Source organism: Limulus polyphemus, unplaced genomic scaffold (genome assembly GCF_000517525.1).
Source record: "Limulus polyphemus unplaced genomic scaffold, Limulus_polyphemus-2.1.2 Scaffold1, whole genome shotgun sequence".
Taxonomy (NCBI): Eukaryota; Metazoa; Arthropoda; class Merostomata; order Xiphosura; family Limulidae; genus Limulus; species Limulus polyphemus.
In genome coordinates, this window is record NW_013665611.1 from 1,603,587 (window position 1) to 1,630,163 (window position 26,577).

A 26,577-nucleotide genomic window follows, 5' to 3' on the forward strand; every position below is an offset into this window, starting at 1 on the left:
ACTGAGTTCTTGTAAACCTGAACATGTTCTTCATTTTCAAAATCAAGTGAAGAGAAATGTAAGGCAGGGGCAGAAGAAGAGGGTCCTGGTTGTATCATGGACCCCACTATATGCTTAACTATGATTGTAACATCTTCAACAGACAAGGAACTTTCAGAATTGTTGATAAATTGGTCATTGTAAGTGCTAAAGAATAAAGATTTTCATGTGCAAATGTAGAGGGAGGATTTGTGCAAAGAGGTATGTTGCACTCCTGTTGGTGGGAGGTTTAGTTGCATGATACGTCATCATGCAGTGGTGCAAATACATGTGTTTTCATGTGACTTTTCACAAGGCTGGTGGCAAGTGTCTCAGGCAGAAAGCAGGACTTCAAGAGGATAATAGCTATCTGTGTATGGAGATGAGTGTTCATATTGGAACCATAGCTTACGAAAAAGCTACCATCAATGTTAAGCTTCCATGGTTATATCAAATATATGTAATGAATCTGTAATGAATCATATATGTAATGAATCTGTATATTAAGCTATTTTTTTTAAGGCTACCTGAAGATAGCATAGAAAATATCTTAAAACTAATGAAACTGTTAACTCTAGATTCCACAGAAGTTAAAATAACAATGTATGAGCTCCAAAACTGCAATCCATCATTAAAAATTAAGGAGAGATTGCTTATAGAAACTTGAAAGCACATTCCTACAAGAAAAAACTAAAATACAGAAACAATTCCTTTTACCCCCCCCCCCTTTTTTTTCTTTTTGGCAACAGGAATTTAGTTTTTAAAGGAAAGAAACTTTCCTCAACTGGAGTGGTCAGGGATATTATTATCCCCCTTTGCCCTACTCGTGGTAATTTTATTTGTTATATTCATGAGATTTTTTAAATTTTGTAGGAGAGGTTAGTTCTACTTTTGACTATTGGTATTTAAAAATTTTAAAAAAATGACTGGCTGGTTCCAGGTCAGAGAAGAGAAGATGACCAAGGTCATTGATGTGACGTTGTAGAGATGAAGTGAGGTGATGCACTTTTGACAAAACAATCGACAAATTTCCCATCATCAGGGTCACGGGGTGGCTGGGATCTGTAAATCCAATGCCACGACTGGGATCATTAAATCCAAGTGCTTTTGAATTTGCTGTGGGGGGAAACGGGAGTACCCCCGAGAAAACCCACTTTCACAAGACAAGTGCCAAATATTCTACCTATCCTGTGCCAAGTGCTTTAATAAGAAAAACACAAGAAATTATTAGCTTATACATAAAATTAAGTTTTTATCAGAGGTTGTTTTAGGGTGTTTTGGAGGCCATGTATATGTTGTATGGAGATATTGTTTTGTGTGGGGCACTAGTCAAGGTGTGTATCTTAGCAATTAAGGTATTTCTTGTTTCTGCTGTTTGGTAATATTTGTGGGCTAGTGTTTTTAGTCTGTCTTTAAATAATGAACTGTTGCAAGCTTTGTGCATATAATTGATAGGGACAAATTTTGAGCTAATCTTAGAACTCTGTTTTGCTGGAGGTGGAGAGATTTAACGATATTTTTAGGCATATTGTAGGTGATTTGAGAGCCATATTCTATTAGGGGCGAATATACGCTTTATACATTTTAATGATAGTATTAGTTTTGCATCTTTTATTTTAACCCCTTTTCATCCATGGTAGGGTTTCGTCCATTACTGTAGCAATGCTTTGATCACAAAAAAAACCAAACCAAGTGCAAGGCACTTTAAATGATGTGCAAGACATTTGGCATATATATATATATACACACACACACTCACACACACACACCAGTGGAGATGATGTCTAGCATGCATAAATATATGGGTGGAGATGATGTTTAGCATGCATAAATATATGGGTGGAGATGATAAAGGGTTAAGAACTGTCCAGCTGTCAGTTTAAGAGGTAGAAAAATGAGGTACAACAGTACCATTTCCACAATAAGTAAGTTGGGTAAACTAGAATATCAGGAAAAGATGTACTCCTACATTTGGAAAAAACATTCAGAAATGAAAAGTTAGAAAAACTCTACAGAGAATTATAAAATTATGAACCAATGTAAAAAGCTTACAATTAAAAGAACTCTAATTTCACTTGGCAGGAAACACAAGAAATCCCAAATGAACCACACAAGTGTAAGGAGATCAGCAAATACTATATTACAAGGTTTTCCAATGAAATAACACTATGCAACATGGGTAAACTTTAAACATTAAACATTAAAGGGGACATGTAAAACCAGAATTTCTTGTTACCGTTGTTTCTACTGGCAAAATACTTAACTGAAATCAAATGCTTCTAGACCAATTGCAATACAACTACAAAAGGGAGATAAAACCTAGAAAGGAGCCTGAAGAAAACAGAGTGAAAGATAGTTGATCCAAAATCAACTATAAAAAACATTTTTATAGAATTCCACAAAATACTTAGGTATCCAGATAAAACCCTACCTATACACTGGGAATACAAAAAAAAATCCGAACATAAAGGAACAGCAAAATTTCCTTGTCTTAAAGAGTCCATAAGGTGCACATGGACACCAGAAAATCTAACAAAAATCTAAAGATCGTCTCGAACACTCAAAAATGACATAAATGTCCATGACTGATTCCATAAACAAACTACATAGTTAAGTCACAGGTAAGGCAATATAACAGCCCATATCTCTGAACACTGTCAGTGTGAATTTCTAAGTTCATAAACAATGAATAGGCAACTTGACAAAAACATCTGCCACTGGTATGACATGAAACTTCTAAAGTGGCACACAAACAACAAAAAATGTAGTCAAGTTTCTCAAAACTGAAGTAACAGTAATGCAAATTAAACAGCATACTTTACAAACCTGACTTCATAGCTTGCCTATGAGTGAGTGAATGAGGTTATGAACTAATTCAGTACACTCAAAACTTACAGGCTGCATTTAATATGTAGTTGCTGGTTAATTGTAAGAGTAACAGGTAAGAATATGAAAGTACAACATTATTGATCACCTGAGAAAAGAAAAAAGAAAACCGACAGCCTTCAAAGATAAGCTGAAATTAATTAAATTATTTGAAAACAAAATGACTATATTTGTATAAATAATATGCTTGCATTTGTCTGTCAGGAACTTTTCTCATACATTTTTCGATCAAATGCTACAAATCTCATATCATTAGAAAGGCCTTTGTCTGCAGAATCTGGGTTGCATATTGGATTTTCAATTCATAATCATCTTAGTTGTTTTCTTGCTTAGTCAAACTTTTCAATGCATGATGGCACGATTTAGTTTAGTTTTTATTTGAAACGTATTTCACACAAACAACACTTAACCAGCATATAATTTCCTAAAAAAAAAATTAACATTACACTAAATACAATTACTATGAGCTTTCTCAACTTATTTAGGTATAAAATACGCATGCACAGTTTGTTCAAAACCACATGCTTATCACTTTGTGAACACACATTCAATCATTTCTGCATATTTAGCTAAGTCTGCCTTCATTACAACTTTACATTTACTTTGCAATAACTTAGCTTTGGTTCATTTTATAAATACCTTTTAGCCATTTTTTTCTTTACTACAAGTTTTATTTTTAACTTGTGCGAGCCTTTTTGTTTTAACTCGTAATACTGTGTCATACACTGAATGCTCATAACTGTTTCATACTCTGTACACTATTATAAATACCATTACTTTACTTTATTGTTTACCTTACATGTAATTTCATTAAATAAAGTTACATCTCCAAGAATGTGTTTGTCTGACCTGACCACGTAAAATTTTTTCAGATAGTTTTGTTTGTTTTGAAGTTAAGCACAAAGCTATACAATGGGTTATCTGTGCTCTGCCCACCACAGGTATCGAAACCCGGTTTTTAGCATTGTAAGTCTGCAGACATACTGCTGTGCCACTGGGGGGCTTTTTCAGATAGACCAAAATTTATTGATTTAACACATAATGCCAGCAAAAAAGCATAAATCAAATAACATGTGTGAAATTGGAAGAATAAGGATAATTCATGGAAAAAAGACATGAAAACTACCACAAATGTTTTGTAGGTCACAGTTAAACAATAATATCAATAAGCCACAGTGACTGAAACCACTACATTAGATCTCTCTAACCACCTTAACTCTTTCAGAATGGGTTCAGTCCCTGGGACCGACCTCGTAACCATTTTGTGCTTGTTATAGTTTTCACGCTATAACTTTTAAACTAGTAAGCATATGTTAACAAAATTTGGCAGATTATCAGTAAACATTACAATGCTTTCATATTCAAAATATCAAAATTTTTTATTAAGTCTTAAGGTTTGTTAAGCAATGTTTTTCTCATGCCTTTTTTTTTCACATGTTGCCTATCCTACATGCAAAGTAATTTTTATTATATGATTAAAAATACTTTCTTGCATCAAAAAATTTTCAAATTTCACATGAGAAATCTTTATAATGTCCAGATAGTTATCAAATGTTTCTTGAGAAAAACATTTTATATTTTATCTGTTATTTTCACAAACGAATCTCTGTACAGGTTCAGTCAATTTGATCTATCTTGTAACCACCAAAAAAAATTAGGAAATAAATATAAATTATGTCTTTTTCATTCTAGAATGACTACAAATTATAACATAAAAACATAAATGTTTAGGCTAAATAGCTTAAATCTCCTAACATTATACATTTATATATATTTATTATTTTTCATATATTGACCTTTCAGCAGTGCCTGGCTAACAATACAGAAGTTACAATGATGCAGCACATGTGTACTCATGTTGCCATATCCAATAATATAAAACTGACCTTTGGTCTTTACAAAGTGACCTGTTGTGGCTGTGTTTTAATAGAATAGTACAGTCACATTTCAATCATTATACATTATATATTTACATAGATTATTACTATTTAGGAATAAGTTCTTAAACTTATGTACTAGAAAAGTAATTAAAGAAGTAAAGCAAACAATTATCTTTTCTAGTTACGACCTTCGTACTCGGTTGTTGCTTGATGTAGGTTGCTAAGCCTTATAAAATTTTGCACATGGAGGATATGAAATGAAAAATTTTTTTTAAGTTTTATATATATACAGTTGAATAACCAAAAAAATCATAAATTACCATATCGATACCATAGAATTCCACTATAATTTATCTAGCTTAGTAACTAAGCTGTATTTCAGTCTAAAAAAGATATGAAATTCTCAAGTAGACTAAAGACACAACCTACCTCCTTGAAATCTTGTTTTTAAAGTACAAGATGGCATCCTAACACTTGAAAATGGCTGAGAAAGCCACTAAGGGGACATACTGAGCTTTCAGTTGGTTATTCACATGATTCAGTACATGAGCAATATCTCAGAAAAGATAGGAGGTTCTTATTTTATATACTAGCTTGTCAATATTGGTAATTTGAGTTCCTAATTTGTAAAAAACTATAGACTTAGTATTTTGACATCACAAACATCTAATTTGAACCAGTGCTGCATTCAACATACCATGTGACACATAAAAATCAATGTTTAAGTGTTTTTTAAAATTTACATTTAAATTAAGAAACTGAGTAATGTATAATACTAAAATTTGAAATATAATCTACAGAATGATACCAAACTTATTGACATAAGTTGATGAAATAGTAGTTCAATAAAATTTTGAATGAGAGTCAAGAAACACGATGACATGCCCTTTGACCCATGACCAGTCTGGAAAGGGTTAAACTGTTTTGCAGAAGCCATATATGCCAAAAGAAAATGTGGAAAACAAATAGGTAATTAAATTTACATTCAAATAATCAAAATTGATAAACTCATACCTTTAGATATAAATTAGAAGCTAATTTGATGCTACAATTAAATGTCATGCACTAAAACGTACGTAATCCAGTTTTGAGGATCATCTCCTAGCCATCCAAAATGCTCACTATGAAAGACTAGCTTGGCTGGGTTCATGATATCTGATGACTGGGTAAGACTTTCCATTCTTGCTGCTTCTTTTCTTCCTTCAATGGTCATTGTTATTTCCATTTCCAGAGACTCTTCTTTTTGCATAAGCTGAGAGTGTATTCCAAATAATAAGCAGTACACCAGTTTTTTACAACTAAGTAACAAAGTAACAAAAAAACTGAAAATCAAGCCTATATTTTTTATTTTGGTCTTAAACAGTGTTTTCAATTTGTACAATGTGCTTTTATAGACTTCTCTTTTCTCTAGTTCAGTCTTAAAATGAGGTCGTGGGCTCGATGCTGAGTACTTCATCATAGAGCCTAAAACACTGTCTGAAAACTTAAATACACAAAATACAAAATTCATAATAATACATTCTAAAAGCTTAACCTTCAAACTGAGATGTTATTTGTTTAAGATCATGACATTTTTTCATAATTTAATAGTGAATTTCATGGACAAAGCTACAGAGCTTGAATGAAAAGTTCATGAAATACATGTGATAACTAATTCATACTGAAAAATTGCATTATCCTAAAAATATTTTGTCTACTGGATACATAATAATGCAAATTCTTTCATAAATGAAATATACAGAGAGTGATTTTTCAGTACCAGCAGTGGGCACAGCACAGATAGCCCATTGTGTAACTCATACACTCAAATAAACTCATACTTCTCTGTTTAAGATTTTAAAGTGATCTGAAAAATTATAAGCAGCAAATTCAGGATAGAAGTCCTGGAAAAAAAACTTGATATGCAGAAACAAAGTATGACAAACAAAAAAGGAAAAAATCTAACTTAAGTCCAAGTACATTAAAACTGATAAATTTAAAAATAACAAATATATATATGTACACACACACACACACACACACATATATATATATATATATATATAAAGAAGTCAAGTATGTTTGTAAAGATAATTTAAGAGCTACCTCACTAAAAATCAGGCTATCTTGTTTCCTTTGTTCTTCAATAAATACATCATACCAATGACTCTGAAGTTATGTCCTTTCACAAGGTGTAATAAAACTGAAAGGAAGTCACCAGCATGCATAAAAATAATTTTAACAAATGAAAACAAGAATAATATAACTGATGTGAATTAATACAAAAACTAAAAGTACTAACAGTACCTTTTTTTAAACAAAAACAAAGTGCCAAAAATATATTTATAAATAAAAAAAACTATTAAAATTTAACTAAGAAAAAAAAAGTAAGTGCTTGCTTAAAGACCACTATGTACACAAAAGCAATATATGATTAATATTTTATTAAATTAGCATTTATCTGAACTTATCAAAATGCATTTTATGGCAAATTGAGCAATTGCCAATGTTTTCATGATTTTATAAACAGCAAAAGAAAAATAATAAGTTTAATAATAACAATAAAAAACATTCAAAAGTATCTTAGTGAATAAGCAAAGCAAAAAAAAAAAAAATAATAATGAAATGGTCAAAGGTAACTTACTTTTCCTAGCTAACCAAATTGTGCCCAACTGCCCCATATTTATTACACTTATTTTTCTGATAGTTTCTATTTCTAGCAACTGTCCTTAGGGGATAGAACAATTTAAATAATATAATGATTTGGCAATAGAAAGTTACTATATTATTGAAATTGCTTACAACAAGGATAATCTTGAAAGAGCCAAACTTCAAATGGTCATAGCCCAAAAGAATGGCTCAAAATGTATTCTTTAATTTCAAATAAATGCTTAGAGAACAAATAACCAGATGCAGCCGACAAGAAAATTGAGAATATGTAAGAAAAAAAATCTCAATCATATACAACATATCTTTGATTATTTGGAGAGAGACAGCCCAGTGATAAACCTAAATTACCCCTCATGGAATCTAGTTCCAAATCTGTGAGATTAATCTTTCTATTCATGCAAATTCCAAAATACAAGGTATAAAAACTATGTGAAAAGTTTGATATTAACAATCTAAAGCCAGTTGGAAATAAATGGTTACAAGAAGAAAAACCAAAGAAAATCTAAGAATCCATCAAGAAACAATATCAGGTATCTCTGAAGAGTGTCAAGGAAAAATGTGTTCATAAAATGGAATAAAAACATACCATGTGCAGATCTGATAAAGTGACTGCCTTCCACTGCTATAGAACATACGATGAAGATACGTATATATGTTTCACTAACAATGGAGGAGAGGAATGTGAAATAATAGATGTCAAATTCTTAGCAAAATCAAATTAAGTAAATAGAAATAACAGCACAAGGAAAATAAATTATAATTTTAGAAATACGGCAAAATTTTCTAAGTAGCACATTTGTGAAAAATATAAACATTGTCCTTTAATTCAACCCCAACTAACTTATTGGAAAATACTAATAAGTATTTCATACAAATAATATAAGCAGTTACCTTTCAAAATCACCCAGCAAATAAAAGTAAAACAAACAGCTTACCTTTTTCTTTCTGAAGTTTAGCCATGAAGATATACTGAAAAGAAACACAGCAATTAGCACAAATGTTTTAAAAAATAGTTAATGTTTATGTGCAACTGCTTATGCAACTGATTGATAACTTAAAAGTTTGTATTATGCAAGATTAGATGTAAGTTAATAACTAACTTAATGTTAAAAAGGATCTGCATTACTTGTAGATACAGATACATAAAAGAATTGTATTAATTATAAAACCTCAAAGTAAATCTGTTTTGCTCTAGAAAGTTAGCAATATCAAAATTTAAAATGTAACATTAAATTTCTATGTTGTTATACAATGATCAGTACTCAAAAAATACCATAAGGAAGTTTAAAATCAAACATTAAATTTGCATGTAACTATGTAACATGGGGAATAATTAGTGTCCATATGTTCACTCAAAAAAATTTATAATATTAAACTTTCCTATGGCTGTGTAAGAAAGAAAAACACATTATCAGTGCTCACAAATACACTCAAAATGTTTTATTAATGTAATATTAAACTCGAGAGTAACTAATTCCCATAACTAAACATACATATATAAATAATTAAACTGTTAAAAATGAAATTAACATACAGAATAACTAGAAACCTATATTTAACATAAACGTGTTGTTAAAAAAAATGAAAGCATAATAGTAAATTTCGACAGTACAATACAAAAGTATTTTCCCAAAAAAACCTAACAAATAAATATATTAACTTTGTCAGCATTGATGTAAGTACATGTATATCAACAAAACATATTCCAGCATCAGTACTTGTACTCAAGTAATGCATATGTAAGATTAAGACTTTAATTCACTAAGTCAACACAAATGATAAGAAATTTCATAAGTAAGTAATTATAACTAAATCATTTATTTTACATTAGAAAAATTAAATAAAAATCTACAAAATTTAGAAAAAAGGAAGTACAAATAATTAAAAAGTTAATACTGACAGTATTATGCTATTTACAATGCAAGTCATCACTGATTTGCAAACTGTACTACAAGTAAATGCATCTTTAGATTTAAATATAAATGTATTTGAACACAAACGTCCTGTTTTAAATACCATATCTAAGAGGCATTTCAAATTACTTACCTATTTGGTTCCTTTGTGTCCTCCTAATATGTTATAAAAATTATATATTTAACATAGCAAATAAAAATGCATACACATACATTTAACATCATATGAACAAAAAAATACTAAGGACCATTGTCCATTTTACACCACACAGATATACAAACATACACTGTAACTACAAAACCAGATATTACTCATGATAAATGTACAATTATAATTAAAGAGCTAGAGTTAATAGATACAAGTGTTACACTAAATGTAACAAAATACAATATGCATGAAACATTTATAAACACACCACATGCTTAACAGCAATTACCCACGTAAAAACCACCCATACAATACATTATGAACAGCCATTACCAATATAACACCATACATATATAATACATCCCTAACTGCAATTATCTATGAAACACCATACATACAATGCATGCTTAACATCTATTACCCATGTAACACCATACACACAATTACATACAAATCTACATATTATACATTTCTCACCATATTAGCATACATAAATAGTATCTACAAAATTAGACATTATACATGTAACACACATTATCCATGCAATAACATGTACTAGAAACATTACACATGTAACACCATACACACAATTACATACAAATCTACATATTATACATTTCTCACCATATTAGCATACATAAATAGTATCTACAAAATTAGACATTATACATGTAACACACATTATCCATGCAATAACATGTACTAGAAACATTACACATGTAACAGTAGCAAACATAAACAGACATTATAGAAATAAGTATTAGAATCAAACTTCTAGCTAAACAAACACGAAAAACATTAAAAACTAAGCAATTTAACACTACAAACTAAATATAGTATTGACATACACATCCACATGTATGCACACAATTACCATCAAAGAACAATCACTGAAATATAAATACATACAGTGTATTTCATTGTATTTATGTTTCGTAAATAGTTGTGAGTTTAGCCATAAAGGGCATACAGAGGCAGTTTCTGAAGCAAAATTATCACAAATTGTATTCTAATAACATAATATAGAAAAATAATTTGTCTTGTCAATTGTGTTCTAAAGTAATTGTAACAGCCTATGTAGACTTTGATGGAAAAAAAAGAGACAATTATTTAAAGCTCTGGATACAAATGTGGTAACCAACAGTTATAATGGTGATTTTAAAAAGAAATTATCACGGACTGTATAGTAATAACAGAGCAAAAAGAATAATTTGTCTTGTGAAGTTGTGTTCTAAAGTAACTGAACCAGCCTGCATAGACTTTGACAAAAAGAAGGCAATTATTTAAAGCTCTGGATACAACTGTGATAACCAACTGTGTAACAAACATTTGCATATATGTTTGACTTGTTTTAATATATTATTTTAAAACAAATGGGCTGTGTGCCATTTGTTTATTGTTCAAATTTATCATCAACAAGTCACAAACACCTACTGTAAAGAATCCTGCCCATACAAAAACAGTCATACACAATCTTCCTAATTACATTTAAGTCAAGCTCTTGTTCTTTCATTAACTAATCTATTAGGTACAATGTAATATTTTCCTATTCAATAATGTACTTCGGTAGAGAGTCTTCTAATATTCAATAATTTAGAGTTAAATGTACAGACTCAATGAATTGCATTTAATCACAAACAAATATTTCAGTATTATCACCATTTCAAACCAGAACACAAACAATAGTAGGAAATGAAAATTAAAGAAGAAGAGGGGAGAAATGTTCTTACATGTGCAATATGCTCAAAAAAGTTTCAAACTCACAACTGGGGGTTCTTACAATAACCAAGCCCTCTCAGAAGTTCAGAGGCCCATGCCACTTTTATATTTTGAGGCCCTTGGCTATAATAAAAAAAATGATGACACATGAAAACAAAATAAGACAATCCTTAGCCCAAAATAAAAGTGAAAGATAATTTGAATATTTAATTTGTGTACATAATTTGCAGCTCTAAGCTGAGAGTGTGTCACATTTTGTTCTGATTGGGGAGGCACATAAAAACAAGTGTCTAAATTTGAGGCTCCCTTTCAGCTTGAAGCCTGAACCAAATGCCCTTCTCCCCTCTAATTGTCCCTAACAATAACAGTGACAAGAAAAATAGAACAACAGAAGAAAAACCTGAAATTGATCTTAATAATATAATGCAACAAATTATTTCACATAACTGACATACCCTGAACTTCAAATTACACAAGTGTAATAACCATAATCAATAAGATTTGATGTGTTTTGAATTTTGTGCAAAGATACAATAGGACTATCTGCACTAGCCATCCCTAACTGAGTAGTAATAGAATAGAAGGAAGGCAGCTGGTCAACACCACCCTCTGCCAACTCTTGGACTACTCTTTTACCAACATATAGTAGGATTGACCATTACTTATAACACCCCCACATCTGAAAGGGTTAGCATATTTGACAACTGGGATTCAAAGCTGCAATTCAAGCACCCTAACCACCAGACTCCCATAATCAATAAGAAAACTGATTTAAGAAAGCAATAAGCAGAAATACACCTTACCAAACAAGGTCCCCAAGAAAAACAGCTCAACACTGCTAACTAATTATATAATTGAAATCATTGTACAGAAGGAGAAAGTAACATGGAAAATACAGTCACTACAATATAAAAAGGTACTAGCAGGATACATGTAGTTCAATTAACTACTAATTCAGCAAAAACTGAAGAGGACAAAGAAAATGTGCATGCAGTATTCCCTTATTTTTTTGTTAATTATTATCACCCTTATACTTTACACATTTTCCCTTCTGTTTTAGTTGAGCTGTCTTTTGAGGTTATTTATAAAAGGTATCAGCTCATGTCTATTAGTTAATCTTAGCACAAGTTTCTTTGCAGTGAAACAACATAGGTGATACTGGATGGTACTGAGGTATCTCCTCCTGATAACTTCAACCACAAAGGTATGTAATTGATGAAATATTTTGTCAACAGCCAATAGTAATCATTCATGTGTTGATTTGTAACCTTGTCATCTGATAGAAAAATATAAAAGGAAAGAAAATTGAAGCCAGATGTTTAGGAGATTATTAAGCAAGATACTGTGTGAAGTACTTGCTTAGGTTATTGTGACTTGTTATAAATGGAGGATTATAATTGTTAAGGGGATTTTGTGCAATAATTTCTAAGTTATATATTTTCTTTTTGGTTCTTTTTTCCTAGCTTTTTTTTTTCAAGGTTATCGTCTACAGTCAAGATTATCTTGTGGCGTTAAGGGTATTTTCAAGTTTAAGTTATATTGTGTGCAAATGTCCAGGCCTAGTTCTAACAGAACTACAAATTTCGAGAGTAATGAGGAAAAACTGTAAAAAATATTGCAAAACAGCAAAGATAAAATGTTCAAAAGATGTCTATCTTCAAGTCTTCTACCATATTTTAATAAAATTTGGCTTTATTATTGATAAGATATGTAAACGTACACACAGGTCATATGATTTAGCTAAGAAGAAATAAATATGATACTTACATCTTGCAAGTTCACTCTTGATGATGACATAGTAAAAATCAAAACATGTAGAGTCCATATTTTAGAAATGTTTTTAATTATGTATTGATTTTAACATTGTGTGTTATATATTTATTATTTTAAGATTATACACATGTGCCAAGAAAATAATATTTATTAGTGTTCACCACTTGTCTCTATGCTGTGATAGGTGAAAGTGAAACCAAAAATGTGCACAAATTGCCACATGACAAAAAAAAAAGCTTGCTTTGTTTGCTTGTTTGTTTTTTAGAATTTCGCGCAAAGCTACATGAGAGATATCTGCACTAGTCGTCCCTAATTTAGCAGTGAAAGACTATAGAGAAGGCAGCTAGTCATCACCACCCACCGCCAACTCTTGGGCTACTCTTTTACCAATGAATAGTGGAATTGACCATCACATTATAATGCCCCCACGGTTGAAAGGGTGAGCATGTTTAGTCTGACGAGGATAGAGAGTGCATTGACATAGGTATAGAATATCATAAGACAAATATTGCCATGGCCATTTAAGTGAAGTATAAAAGACTGGAGCAAGCAAGACCAATGCTCAGATGGGCAAAGTTGAAAACCTGAAGGTCGAGGAATAGTTAACAATGTCAGCAGAGATACGTGTGTTTTGGAAAAGGGCCATCTGAATAAGATAGCTATGAGCAGCCTCAACTGGACATAAAAGATGATTGTGAATGGAACAATAACATAATGAGGAAACAGATAGATGGGACAAAAATAACCAATCAGCCTTCCTGGGTTGGTAGCCAAAAGAGGTATCCATGATTTAATGATACAAAAACTATGAAATCAAAGCCCCAGCCCAAGATTCCAAGGAATTGAGAACACCTACAAAAATTGATGCAGTGAAAAAGGGAGGCAAGATGTAGGTAAAGGAGAGAGAATGTAGGGTGGCAGTCACCCAAAAAGAAAACATTCAGACCAAGGAGATCCCAATGAATAGCAGGATTCACTGTCACCTTACAATGCCCCCATGGCTGAATGGGCAAGCATGTTTGGTGGGATGGTGATTCAAACCCGCAACTCTCAGATTGCGAGTCAGGTGCCCTTACCACCTGACCATGCCAGGCCAAAAAAAAGCTATATTTGAATGAAAGAAAGTAAACTAAATAAAAGTAGTGTTTACATCATGAAGGATAAAAATCATCTAGAAAACAATACCTAAAAAATGTGATACAAACCAACAATAAAAAATATGTGGCCAATCTTACTATGATCATATAAATCTTGTAATTTCCTCCAAGTAACTTTTTTCAAAAATGAGATTACTATCATATAAACAGTGGACAGCACTTCCAGGTTTTAATTAGCAAATACATTTTTTTATAAATTAGTTACACTGTTTTTATATTTGAAAAAGACAGAAGTGTGATTGCAACCATTAAAAGTTTATGCTTCTCTAAACTTTTAAATCTTTGCACCATTGGAGTTTCCATTTTGTTTAAAGTTGCACAAGCTGTCATTAATTCAATTATCTAAGTTAATATCTGTATTCTAATTATATTACAAACCATACACCAGGGGTTCTTCTTGTATTGTAATGTTATTTATAGTGATACTTTATAAAAACATCTATGTCAATTCACAATCTAGTCCCTTTGTTTTCTATGGATAATACTACCACAGATTTATAAAAAAACCTTTAACAGCATCATTACTACTCCTTAGGTATGTAAGTTAATTTTGCAACACTACATATCCACACTTTAAGCAACATTACTTATATAACATCCTACCCTCTCGACAATTAACCAAACTCGAATTTCACTTTAATGCTGGGAATTAGATATCACTGCAAAAATGAAACATGCAAAAATAGGAAAGTAGTACAAGCATTTTCAAATACGAGCTTAACATTCTTTTTAAAAATGAAGAAGTAATTTTTATAGTTTTTTGTGGGTGGCACCAGGTTGTCCAACTTATAATTTTTTAAAGTATGTTATTGCAAAGTGATGTAAAGTACAACTAATGGTTTGTGATAACCAAGCAGAATGTGGTCAAAACAATGACATCAATTGGGGAGAGGGGAGGGAGCCACCCCACCTAAGCCTAAATATTTTATTTGATGGGGCTATATTTATGAAGAATTACTAAATTAGTATATACAAAGTACAATGTCAAAATTTCTATGTTTTGTTCCTCATAACCTTCTGGCTCTTTCCAAAGTTATTACAGTTGATGCATAAACTCTGATGTATGCTATGTCATCATCAACAGTTCCTGTAATGACAAAGCTGTAATAGTGAAATACTAAGCTAATAAAGATACATTATTGAGATACATGTTTGTTTTTTTATTTACATTAATAGAACATAAAATTAGTTAAATATGCAATGTGTGGACCATGCTAGTAGTTAATAGTATGTAAAAAAGTTGGTAATTTGAGGTTCAATTTCACAAAATTTTTATGTATTTCATGGTTGCTTTTCTTCACTCAGTCTCATGAATACGTGCACTGTCGACTTGACTAACCTTGTGACCACCAACTATATGTACTCTGAATGCCCTAAGTGTATCATTGTGAAACTGGCAAACTTTCGGTAAACATTACAAATCTGTTTTACACAAAAAATTCTGATTTTTTCATGAAGTATTTTTATTACAGATCTATCTGTGAATTTATGAAGTCATTACTTAGTCAATCTAAGTGAAAGGTGATTTTCATGCTAAGTTTTAAGCCCTAAAATTAAAGTTTTCATATTTCGTTTGCATAACCTCTAAAACCACCTAAATAAATATCAAAAGTATTTTTTGGTAAAACTTTATACCATATATGTTATTTTCTCTATCTTAACACAAACTATAGTAAGTCATCAACATACAATGAAATTTTCATGCTAAGTTTTAAGCCCTAAAATTAGAGTTTTCATATTTTATTTGCATAACCTCTAAAACAACCTAAATAAATATCAAAAGTATTTTTTGGTAAAACTTTATACCATATATGTTATTTTCTCTATCTTAACACAAACTATAGTAAGTCATCTACATACAATGAAATTAAAGGTTGAAAAATATGAAATCAATAATACTTTTTGATTTCTTTTTCTAGAATGACTGTAGACTCTAACAGACAATTACTATTACTTATCCTAATAACCTCAGCTTCTAGCCCTTTCACATCTGATCTTTTTAATTTCATAGTTTTATTACCATACTTTGGACTATGTGGCATAAGCAATAAATCACAACAGGGGAACTCGAGGTAAACAAATAGCCAGGTTACATATGACCAACATAATGTAAGCTGCTTCTGTATCAACTGATCTTTTTAAATTTTTTTATACAATTTTTTCATTTAAGTATTGTTATCTAACCTAAAAAGTTTATAATTTTTACATTTTTGTTACTTTTGTTAAAAATATATAAAATCAAGTAAAATATATCCCTAACAAATAAGAAATTTAGCACTTTCAGCACTGAGCCATTTGTACTTAGAGGCCATGCTTCGATAACCCTATTTTTTTCTCACAATGCAATCATGTCCAAAAAATAATATCTCAAGCTACCATAATATATCTGGCTTTCTAATTAAGCTATAAATCTGTTTAAAAAATTCCACTACTGCTCATAGCAATGACTAAACTCAACACACATTAAAATTTTCTTGCAAACTACTTTTTTCACCTGTCAAAACTAAACAAACAAATATAAGATTCCTATAAATTACAATATGCTCTCTCTACTGTTTATAAACATGTCTATCAGTCAAATAGGTGTAAGCAAATAATTGGTCTGGAATTCATGAAAAACATTGTTGTTTCTCTGGTGGGTTAGACAAATTTATTGATATCTCAGCATATCAATAAGGAAGAAAAGTTAAATTTTTTGTATTCTATATTTTCAATAAGTGTAGCTTATGTTTCTAATAGGACAGGCACTACAGAAATCTTATCGTTGAAGTTATGAAATCTAAATGGGAAAGATCAGAGTACAGACATGTAACATAACAGAAGAGTGAAGACTGAGAATTTTTTAAATATTTCCTTTTGAAATTAATTAAAACTTAGTTTTGATGTCAAGTTTATTGACATATACTGATAATAAAGTTTAATTAAATTTTGAATATAACTCTGTAAAAAGGTGATGATATTTGCATTACAAGATCAATACAATTCATAGAGCCCATATGCATAGGGTTAACAAATGTCTTATACATAAAAAAAGACTTATGCAGTCTTAAAAAAATTAAAATTTAACATAATAAATGTTTAAAACTTACCTCTCTGATTAGATTTTCAAACTAAAAGGAAAGAAAAAATAAATTTAATTCTTTGTCATAAATAACAGTTTTGCAATCACAAATCTTACTGTGGAATAATATTTCATGTTTTGAAATGTCTCATTACCAATAACAATGGTTTGTGTTAAATTAAAGTACTTTAAGGAGCACAATGAAACTACACACCAATATTGATTTGTAAACATGTTAATCAGTTTTGTTCAGAACTCAAAAGAAAGGAAGTACATTATCTTATCTTTAGTTAATTAAAATAATAATAATAAATAAAAAACATTGTTAAAATAAAAATAAAATAACGTGGTGAAGAAATATGATTTGTAAATGACTTAAATAAAAATAAATAATAATTACATTTAATTTGCTTAAATTTTATTCACTCACTGACAGTTATTATTAATGAAAATTAATGATATATATATATTTATAGCACTTAGACCACTACTATGTTTATCATACCCCAGCTGGCCTAATGAGCCCTGTTATTGGGCAAAAGACCTCATTGGCACTAGATATAGCAGAAGTAGTGTGGTAGACATATAATATATTCTATTTTGTTTTCACATGTGGATTCTTGGAATATACTCTTCAGTATTTGTGTATTTATAATTTCATTTGTATATGTGCACTTCTAGTTAGGAGTGTACAATCACAATTTCATGGCGTTTCTTTTAGTAACATGAAATTGGTAAAGAGCACATTAAAATAATGCCTAAAAAGGCTTTGGATTCTTACCAAAATGTGTTGTAAACAAAAGAATCATAGCTTACAGAACCACATAATTATAGCATAAAGGTACAAAGGTGTTTAAATTCTCAAACTTGCATAAATAAAGTATAAATATGAAGCTATTATATGTAGGTTTCCCCATATCAAGACATTTTTAAAAGACTACCTGACTGAGACATAACACTAACAAGCACTAATCAGCTGGTGACAGGCTTGACAACCTTTGTGGTACTTAGTACAGCAACAAAAAAAAAAAAGTGAACAATCACCACTACAGGTGTTTATACCTTAGATATTGATTTAATTAAATGTGTCACAGTATAATAGTTCATATAGGAGTTTGTTATATAACAGTGCTGCAATAAAGTGTAGTGACAACCAAGTTAATGCTAATAGTAATAATATTATTACTGTCATTTATTAAAGTTACAATGAGTGTGATTGTTTTAATTAAAGTTAAGTACATAAAAGTTTTGAGACTGCTTGACTGGGTAATGAAAAATCTTTATTATAACTGTATGACATTTCTACAAGATTTGGTCATCCTCTGGTACCTGAGGTACCTTATGTATTAGGACTTTGGTTTTAAAGTAGGGTCGCAAAGCCTCCTTTAACTCAAGTATTTTGGTGTGACACATCTAAAAGAAAGGGAGTTTTAAAGTGATTTCTTCTTGTTCCTTTTGTTTGACTCTTACTGTCATACTGTCACATTTTTCATTATTTCAAGTTCAAGCATAATTAAAGTACCTTTGTAATGTTATAACATATGAACAGCACAAAAATGAAAATAACAAAAACTTGCAAGTCTGTTTCCTTTGAATAAAGTTGTTTTTAGTACCAGGTTTTGTGTATGTGTTATTCATTAGTATAACTCATAGGAATACAACATGGTTATATGTAGTTGATAATAAGTGTAATATTACCTGTATATCACTATAAAACTGATGATAATTTTAACAAATGTTGGTATGTTGCACGAAAAAACGTGTGATAGTATTTCTGGTGTGGAGGTGATGTGTTATATATTGATGGGCTGTATATGTTGTGGGCTCAAGTATAAATCTTCTTTGAGTGTTAGATTTATGTAGCAGTCAAGATGGATGGTAGACTAATTATATTTGAGTCTTGATAGCTCCATTGGTAAGAACAATTGCTTCAGAATATTAGTGTCAGCTGAGTGTCCCAGGTTCAAGCCAAAGTCAGAACAAATTTCTTTAACAACTCAAGCGTTATACACTAAAAATTATATACTTACTTCTATTATGCTTCTTAACCCAAAGTATTTTGTCTTGGAATAATGCCTGTAAAAGTAGTTTCCATATTAAGAAGCATATCACATCATACAATATATATATATATATATATATATCAAAGTACACTAAGCTCCAAACTAAATTTGTAACCTACAAGTTACATTCAACTTAACTGCTAATAAACCACATCACATTACATTCAGTGTAACTGCGTGATGATTATTAGGTGAATTAAGAGCTAAGTTGAATGTAAATTCAGTTTTACAGCAACAAATACAATTATCTAATGTTTTTAATGCTAAGTTGCTTTATTTATGAGATATCACCTACTGTTTGAAGTAAAGTATAATCTTTTTAATTTTTTCCCTCAAGCCTTTTAGATGGATTTCACATGTTTTTCTGTATTTCTTTAACATTTATTTTACCTAAAATGTATTTCTGATAGATACCTCTTCACACAGAATAGTTTGATCCCTCACCCATCTGCCTATGAGACTTGCATGCCACTAGCCTTGAGCTAACTCCCACCTAAAAATCCCTTTTTTTATGTGAACTGCACTAGTGCATGATGACATAATCATATGACAATAGGCCCTCCAGTGATAGGAAGGCAGCACAACCTCCTTGTTCAATAACTTCCCCTAAACACTGGTGCTCAAAATAACTTCATACTTAGACAAGGAAAAAAAGTGCACAGGAAGTGGAGAGGATGGGAAGGCAGGTGTGAAGAGGCAAGTATCTACCAGATACATATTTTCAGGTAAAGAAAATTTTAACATCCAAAATGACATCTAACCTCCACACACAAAATAACTAGAATTCCACACTGAAATGGTGGAGGAACTCATGCAAACATTAAACCTAGATGAGTTTCCTTCACAAAGTGCCTGAAGGGAAAGTCCATGGAGTGTGACAGCATCTCATCTTGACAAGGGAATACTTTTCACTCACAAGAAAACAGAGGGATAGACAAAGAGACCAGAGTGTCACAAGGGTGGGTGGAATTTTAACATGACCAACCAAACACCCACACACACAAGTAAGTAGTTAACAAGCCAAGAAGAGTAGAATGGTTAAGGCAGGATCAGATCATACAGTGTGTGTCTGATCTCGACTGAAATGAACAGATAGAAAAGGTGGGTGGTAAACCCACCTTGCTGGAGAAGGAGGGCACATTAGCTGTTTGAAGGGTGACCCCACACTACACAGACAGTGACACTGCCACCCTACTTCCCACTGTATTGTGCTGTACATAATCAGTGAAAAACTCTCCAAGGTCTACCATTCCAGCAGCTAGAAAGTGGTAAGTAGTAAAGTCTTCCATGTTCCACTTGAAGAGGGAGAGAATTTGCATCGGGGAGACCCAGAGAAGTGCCTAGACCCTCACTGTATGCCTGTCAGAAAAGTCTTTTACTGGAGACAGTGCAATAGTGACCACAAAATTCTGTTTTTAGAAGTCAATAGGCACAAGCCACAGAAGTGGGCAGTCACATCCTTGGTGCCAGCTATTTCCATGATAGATCATGAAATGGTATGGTCTGGATCTGGCAAATAAGTAATATTAAATCCATAAGTATAGTGCTGGTGGTCCTGTGGAACACCCCATCTCGACAATGGGCACTAGTTGAGCCAGTGAAAATGGATTGAGTGCTTTCTGTTACCCCTGACCTGATGCAGATTTTGGGAAATAAGCATACCATGGGAGACAACATCAGCTATGTGGTGGAATCCTGTAAAAGGGAAAAGCATGATGAGAAAGAAAATGTACTTACCCCTTCTGAAAGACAGTGTATAGACTGAAAAATAGAGAGAGAGTTGAAATCCTACATGAGACAAAACAGCCAAATGATAAAGAAAATGACAGACAAACGTGTGTGGATTTGTCCACAGGTCAGCCTGAAGGATCTCATTCAAGTGTTAGTGAAAATGAGAATCAAGAGAGTGAGACAGGTGATAAATTTGATGCAACAAAGTGTGAAAAAGCCTGTGAGCATCAATATCCAAGGAAGAATACACCACTCGGAGTAACTGGTAGACCCATCCAGTAAGGAAAGGAGGCAGAAACAAAAATGTTGATGGGAACCCCAAAATGGAGACATTTATGCCAAATAGCACCAGCCAGCCTGAGCCTGACACAGAATACAGTCCAGGTCCAAATGAGTATAGAGGTGAGAAATAAAAGAGAAGGAGGGAGGGCAGAAAGATCTATCACCTTCCCGAGTAGCTGAAGTCACAGGAAGAAGAGCACAGTCTGGGTAGAGGAGTAAATAAGTACAGTGAAAAAAAATATGGAAAGCATCAATGATATGGAGAAGGATGTATGTCTTCAGAAGAAAATGGTATAAAGAACAAGAAACCAATGGCTCGAATAAGGCATATGTGTGAGAGCATGTATAACACACTAAAGTCATAGTCAGGCATAGGAGTCAGATAAAGGGTCAATGAAGAAAGAAGGATTGGAACAAAGTAGAGAGAATAAGGGGAAAAAAAGCACCTAATGGTCACAGGAAAGGTGAAATGTAATTGATAACCAGCTATGGTGAAAATTGATAATCCATGTGAAAAAAGGCCAAAATGTGGGCCATAGTAGGATGGTCTGGAGGAAGGGAGTAGTGGATGGACCAATGTAAAAAAACTCACCACTTCTGTTGATAGACAGAAAAAGTTGAAAGACACAACAAAAATGAGATAAAAAGAAGGATACATGATTGGTGATTCCAGCACTGCTGGCAAGGGACTGGACAAATCCCACATGCGAAGATGAATGGACAAAGCAGAAGAAGCTATGGTTGTGCAAGCCAAAGAGGTGCCATGAACAGGACCCAACAAGGAGTGTCACATATCAAGGCAGAGACATGAGTGAGGAGGCAAAGAGAAGGATAAGCATATAAAAAAAAAAGTGAGAATAGTCCTGGTTGAAAGCATCAAACACCAGGGACAGAGGATGAGGCTCTGGGGACCAAAAGTTTGGTGTTGAGAGGAGTGGTTAAGGCATTGATGAGGGGCATGCCCAACTGAGGGCAAAGTCAACAAAAAACCTGATGGTAGAGAGACCACTCCATGGGTAGAATCCAGTCTGGCCAAGACATGCAATCTGACTCCAGTTTCAGAGCCCCAGCACGTGACAAGTTATGAGACATACACAATGGGAATGAGCCTAAAATAGCATGTCCAATGTACAAAAGCAAAGAATCCTGAAACAGGTACCAATTTACCTGTTTATATAAAAAAATTAATATGGAATTGTCAGATGAATCAAGATCATTTGATCCACAAGAAGGAGGAGGAAATGGTAATGTGCCTGATGAATTTGAGTATGTTGATGTGAAGTGGAGTTCTACCAGAGCCCATACATCCAAAGTCTTGTCATCGTTCAGAAATGCATCCCACCCTGACAGAGAAGTCCACATAACAGCCCGCAAGATGTTCTCCAGCAGGCAATTCAAATGGGCAGCTTAGGACATAGAAATATGATGAATCTGAAATGATATGACTTGTACCATATTCCTCTCTTGTAAAGATAGGCCAGGATAAGCAATATGTTTAAAATTTATGAAGCCACCTTGTCAAGGTAATAGGGGATAAACTGTGGGAAACAGAAGGATCCCAACGAATAAAAAATCGATTTCTAGCACCATGAAAAAAGCTAGTGAAAGCCACATAACACCTTAGGGCTCTGACAGGGCATAACAAACGATCAGGATCCAAGCAGTGGTAAAGGTGAGAAATAGCCCATAAGTGAATTGGTGAGAAGGATTTATCCCCTTCCCTGGCTGCCAGAGTCTTAGGAAGGAAGGATCTACCTGTATATAGCAGGACATAGGTAGAATGATAAAGTCATGTGCAGTGGAAACAAATCAGACCTACAATGTTCACACACCAGCAACAACAAAAAAAAAATACACTTTAAGAGAAAGGTGATCCACAGAACATGATGCTAAAGGCTCAAAGGGATAACAAAACAAAACATGCAATACCACCTTAATATCCCAGTCAGGCAAAAGAAATGGCCTTTTGGGATAAAGAACATGAATAGATTTAAGTAAGCTGGATAGAACACAGGACTCAAAAACCTTTCTATGTTTTGAATACTGAAACGTAGTTGATGAAGCTGTCTTATATAAGGTGACAGTAGATGAAGCAAGATATTTTTCAAAAAGCCAGGTCAAAAAACAGGATACGGTGGAAACAGTTGGGTGAAGTGGGTATAATTTTCTGTTGAGACACCACTCGCAATAAGTGTGTCATTGAGATTGATAAATGGCCATTGTGGGTCTACTGAGGGATTGAGCCAAATTATGGGAGGAGTTTTCATTGACAGTAGCACAGACTGGCCCTTTACAAGAGTTTAAAACAGGAATTGATAACTTTGTTAAAAATAAAGGTTGCTTTTAAGTTAGTTTTCTCAAGGCTGGAGCTCCCATATTGTTCTGATGTTATGAATTTATCTATATTATGGAGATCAAATTGAAAAAAAACATTCTAAACATGACCTAACAAAAGTATTTATTTTTAAAATCTCCATAAACATATCCTAGCACCCTGCTAGCTCTTATGACTACACCTAAACACATAGTACAAGGCTGTAAGTGTAGTGCTGCAGATGATAATACTCAAACTATTTTTCATTAACAATCCCCAAATTTTTTCAAATCAAGTTGTTACTAGCTCTTTCCAAATCCAAATGTCCCAACTTTCTATGTATATAAGCTTGCACTTCTCAATATTAATATACATTTTTTTTTCAGTGTCAAGACTACTCTCTAAGTTTCTTCTAATATTCTAAAGAAAAAAAAACAAACATTATTCCTAACTATGGGAACTTGAATTAGCAACATATGTAATAATAAAACTAATATGTAATATTCTAGCTTTTGAATTCAAATGCTCAATAATAATAACATCAACAAAGTATTAGTGTCATATTCATTGAGCTAATTATGGTCTACGAGTATGAGAAAACTCACCTTTTGAATTTTTAGTTTTATAGGAAGTTTAGGGTTTAAATTTGGAGTAAAGTATACTAATAAACATTAAAGTTTAAACTAATAAACATTAACAAAGTCCTACCTATTTTTCTTTTTATTTGGACAGCACCTACATGTAAGCTTACTGAAGCAACCACCCATTCTGTTTGCAAGTCATCGAATTTTGAGAATTTAAGTTAGTAGTAAAAATACAGCTTTGCATAAATACATTTCTATTTCATCCTAATAACATAGTTTCCTCTCTTATTCAATAGTAATAATAATACTGTAATAGTATTAACCTACTCATACTCCATTCACGCCTCATACGATTCTCAAATGCAACTTCACATTTTTATTTTTGTAGCATTACTTTACATTATATTTTTCGCAAATTTGTTTTTAATGTCTTTTACAGATTGAAACTGTTATGTAAAATACTAATATAATAAATTGTATCAGCTTCTATATCCTGTTGTTATTATCAATAAATTAAAGATAATGACTAATATAGCTTATATTGTTAGTGTTACTTCAGCTTTAGAAAAATTATATACATTTATATCAAAATATAATATTACAAGCTAATCTTCAAATCAAAATTTATCACACCCGAAAAGCGCATGCATCTTTGATAGGTGGAGCAAAAATTTGCTTAAACGTTTATTTTTCACTTTATAAGAATAATATCGTATTTCCAGAAGAAAAAAAAATTCAATATATATATAATTCTTTGAACTATATGAAACATGACAAAGTTAGCTATTCCTCATTAAACATACAGTTTTATAGCTGTTCTTCATAGCAATTAAAAATTATGTAAAAACGTGAAGTAGAAATGTGGTATTTTCAGCTGAATCTGATTTCTTCCAAGAGTGACAAGACATGTGAGCTTAATTACAGGAGATTATTCAAGATATCTACTTTGAAATAATTCTAGGTCTCTGACTAACTTAATTCGTAAGAAATAAGGAAATGTTGAACACAGATGTACTATAAGTTGAACAATCTTTATTTAGGGGTGGGGAATAGTGAAAATGAATAACTTATGTGTCACAACGGACAGTCACCTCTCCTGCAAAATTGGTTCTGAAGACACTCTCTGTGATCATCTGTTCCAGACTGTATTTCTCGTGACTGTGTTCCATACTGAATCGGCTGATATTGTGTTTCAGAATGAATAAATCTCACGTTAGCTACTTAGTACGAGCGCCTTACTTAGAGTGACAAGTGCTACTCACGTTACTGCTAATTCTCAATTAAATGCAATAGAGTTCATTAATTCAAGAGTTCATCTGACTGCCAGTAGAAAAGATAGATGTCTAACTTCACATACTGTGAGTAAATTTACAGCTCCCTTTTCCACGGGAAGACAAAAAAAAACATTACTTTAGACCAGGGGTCACCAAACTACGGCCACAAATGAGCTAAAATATAATTATTTATATGGAAATATTATAGATTGTAGATGAACTTACTATGTAAAAAAAATTAAAATAAGTGTAATTAAAAATGTCCAAATTTGTCCACTCTGATTTTTGCATCTGACAGTAATATAAGTTTTAGAAAAATCAGTGAAATAAAAAATTCGGCAACTTTGGATATCAGAGCGCTTTTTGTGTAAGTACCTGCAACAAGAGTTCATTCCTGAAGTCGCCTCTGATGACTTAACTTCCAAGTATTTTTCCTTATTATTTCTTTCTCCATCTATTGACAGATAACTGAACTTCCAAGTATTTTTCCTTATTATTTCTTTCTCCATCTATTGAGAGATAACTGAACTTCCAAGTATTTTTTCTCAATTTTTCATAACATAGATATCACAGCTGAAAGTAAACATAATCTATTTTTAGATTAATTTGGAGGCCAGCGAAGCTGGAACGGTTCCTCCTGGACGGTACAAGTACCCTGGAGCACTGAACCAACGTTTGGGGAGATTTCCAGAACCCACATGGGGTTATGATTGTATGCACATACAGTAACCCGGGGTGAAGTTGGAAAGCGCCAGGGTCAGAGGATTAATGGGGAGGACATCATATGGATCCCAGGCCATGATATATGATACCACGCATACACATACAGCTCCAGGCTCGGCCCCACTGAAGGATTTGTAAGAAGGAAGACCACAATATAATGTGTTGATTTGATGATTAAGAAACTGGTGTTATTAAACTAAGACATCAATAATATGAATACAGATCGTTCACTTGCAAAGATACTTCGGGTGCTTGATACATTAAATATTAATTTAATTAATTCTTTATTTATTTACTTATTTTTAGCGAAATTGGTTTGTCAGATATCATTTTTGTGAAGTGAAAAGTCCCAAACTGTCGTAGTTTACAGAAAAAAAAACATTATGTGCTGCCATATAGTGA

General features: G+C 32.2%; 1 protein-coding gene across 2 annotated transcripts in view; it reads right to left on the bottom strand.

Annotated features, from left to right (window-relative positions):
- The window catches only part of LOC106459935, a 48,713-nt gene extending 23,963 nt beyond the window's left edge, over positions 1 to 24,750 (bottom strand). For both annotated transcript variants that reach the window (XM_022388637.1, XM_022388679.1), the window contains exons 1-6: positions 24,303 to 24,750; positions 19,235 to 19,280; positions 17,233 to 17,253; positions 9,480 to 9,502; positions 8,369 to 8,402; positions 5,861 to 6,036 (exon numbers count right to left, since the gene is read on the bottom strand). In XM_022388637.1, coding sequence (XP_022244345.1) covers positions 5,861 to 6,036; positions 8,369 to 8,402; positions 9,480 to 9,502; positions 17,233 to 17,253; positions 19,235 to 19,280; positions 24,303 to 24,361 — 359 coding nt within the window. In that variant the 5' untranslated portion in view covers positions 24,362 to 24,750. The remainder of the gene's footprint in view (positions 1 to 5,860; positions 6,037 to 8,368; positions 8,403 to 9,479; positions 9,503 to 17,232; positions 17,254 to 19,234; positions 19,281 to 24,302) is intronic.
- Between the last annotated feature and the right edge of the window lie 1,827 nt (positions 24,751 to 26,577).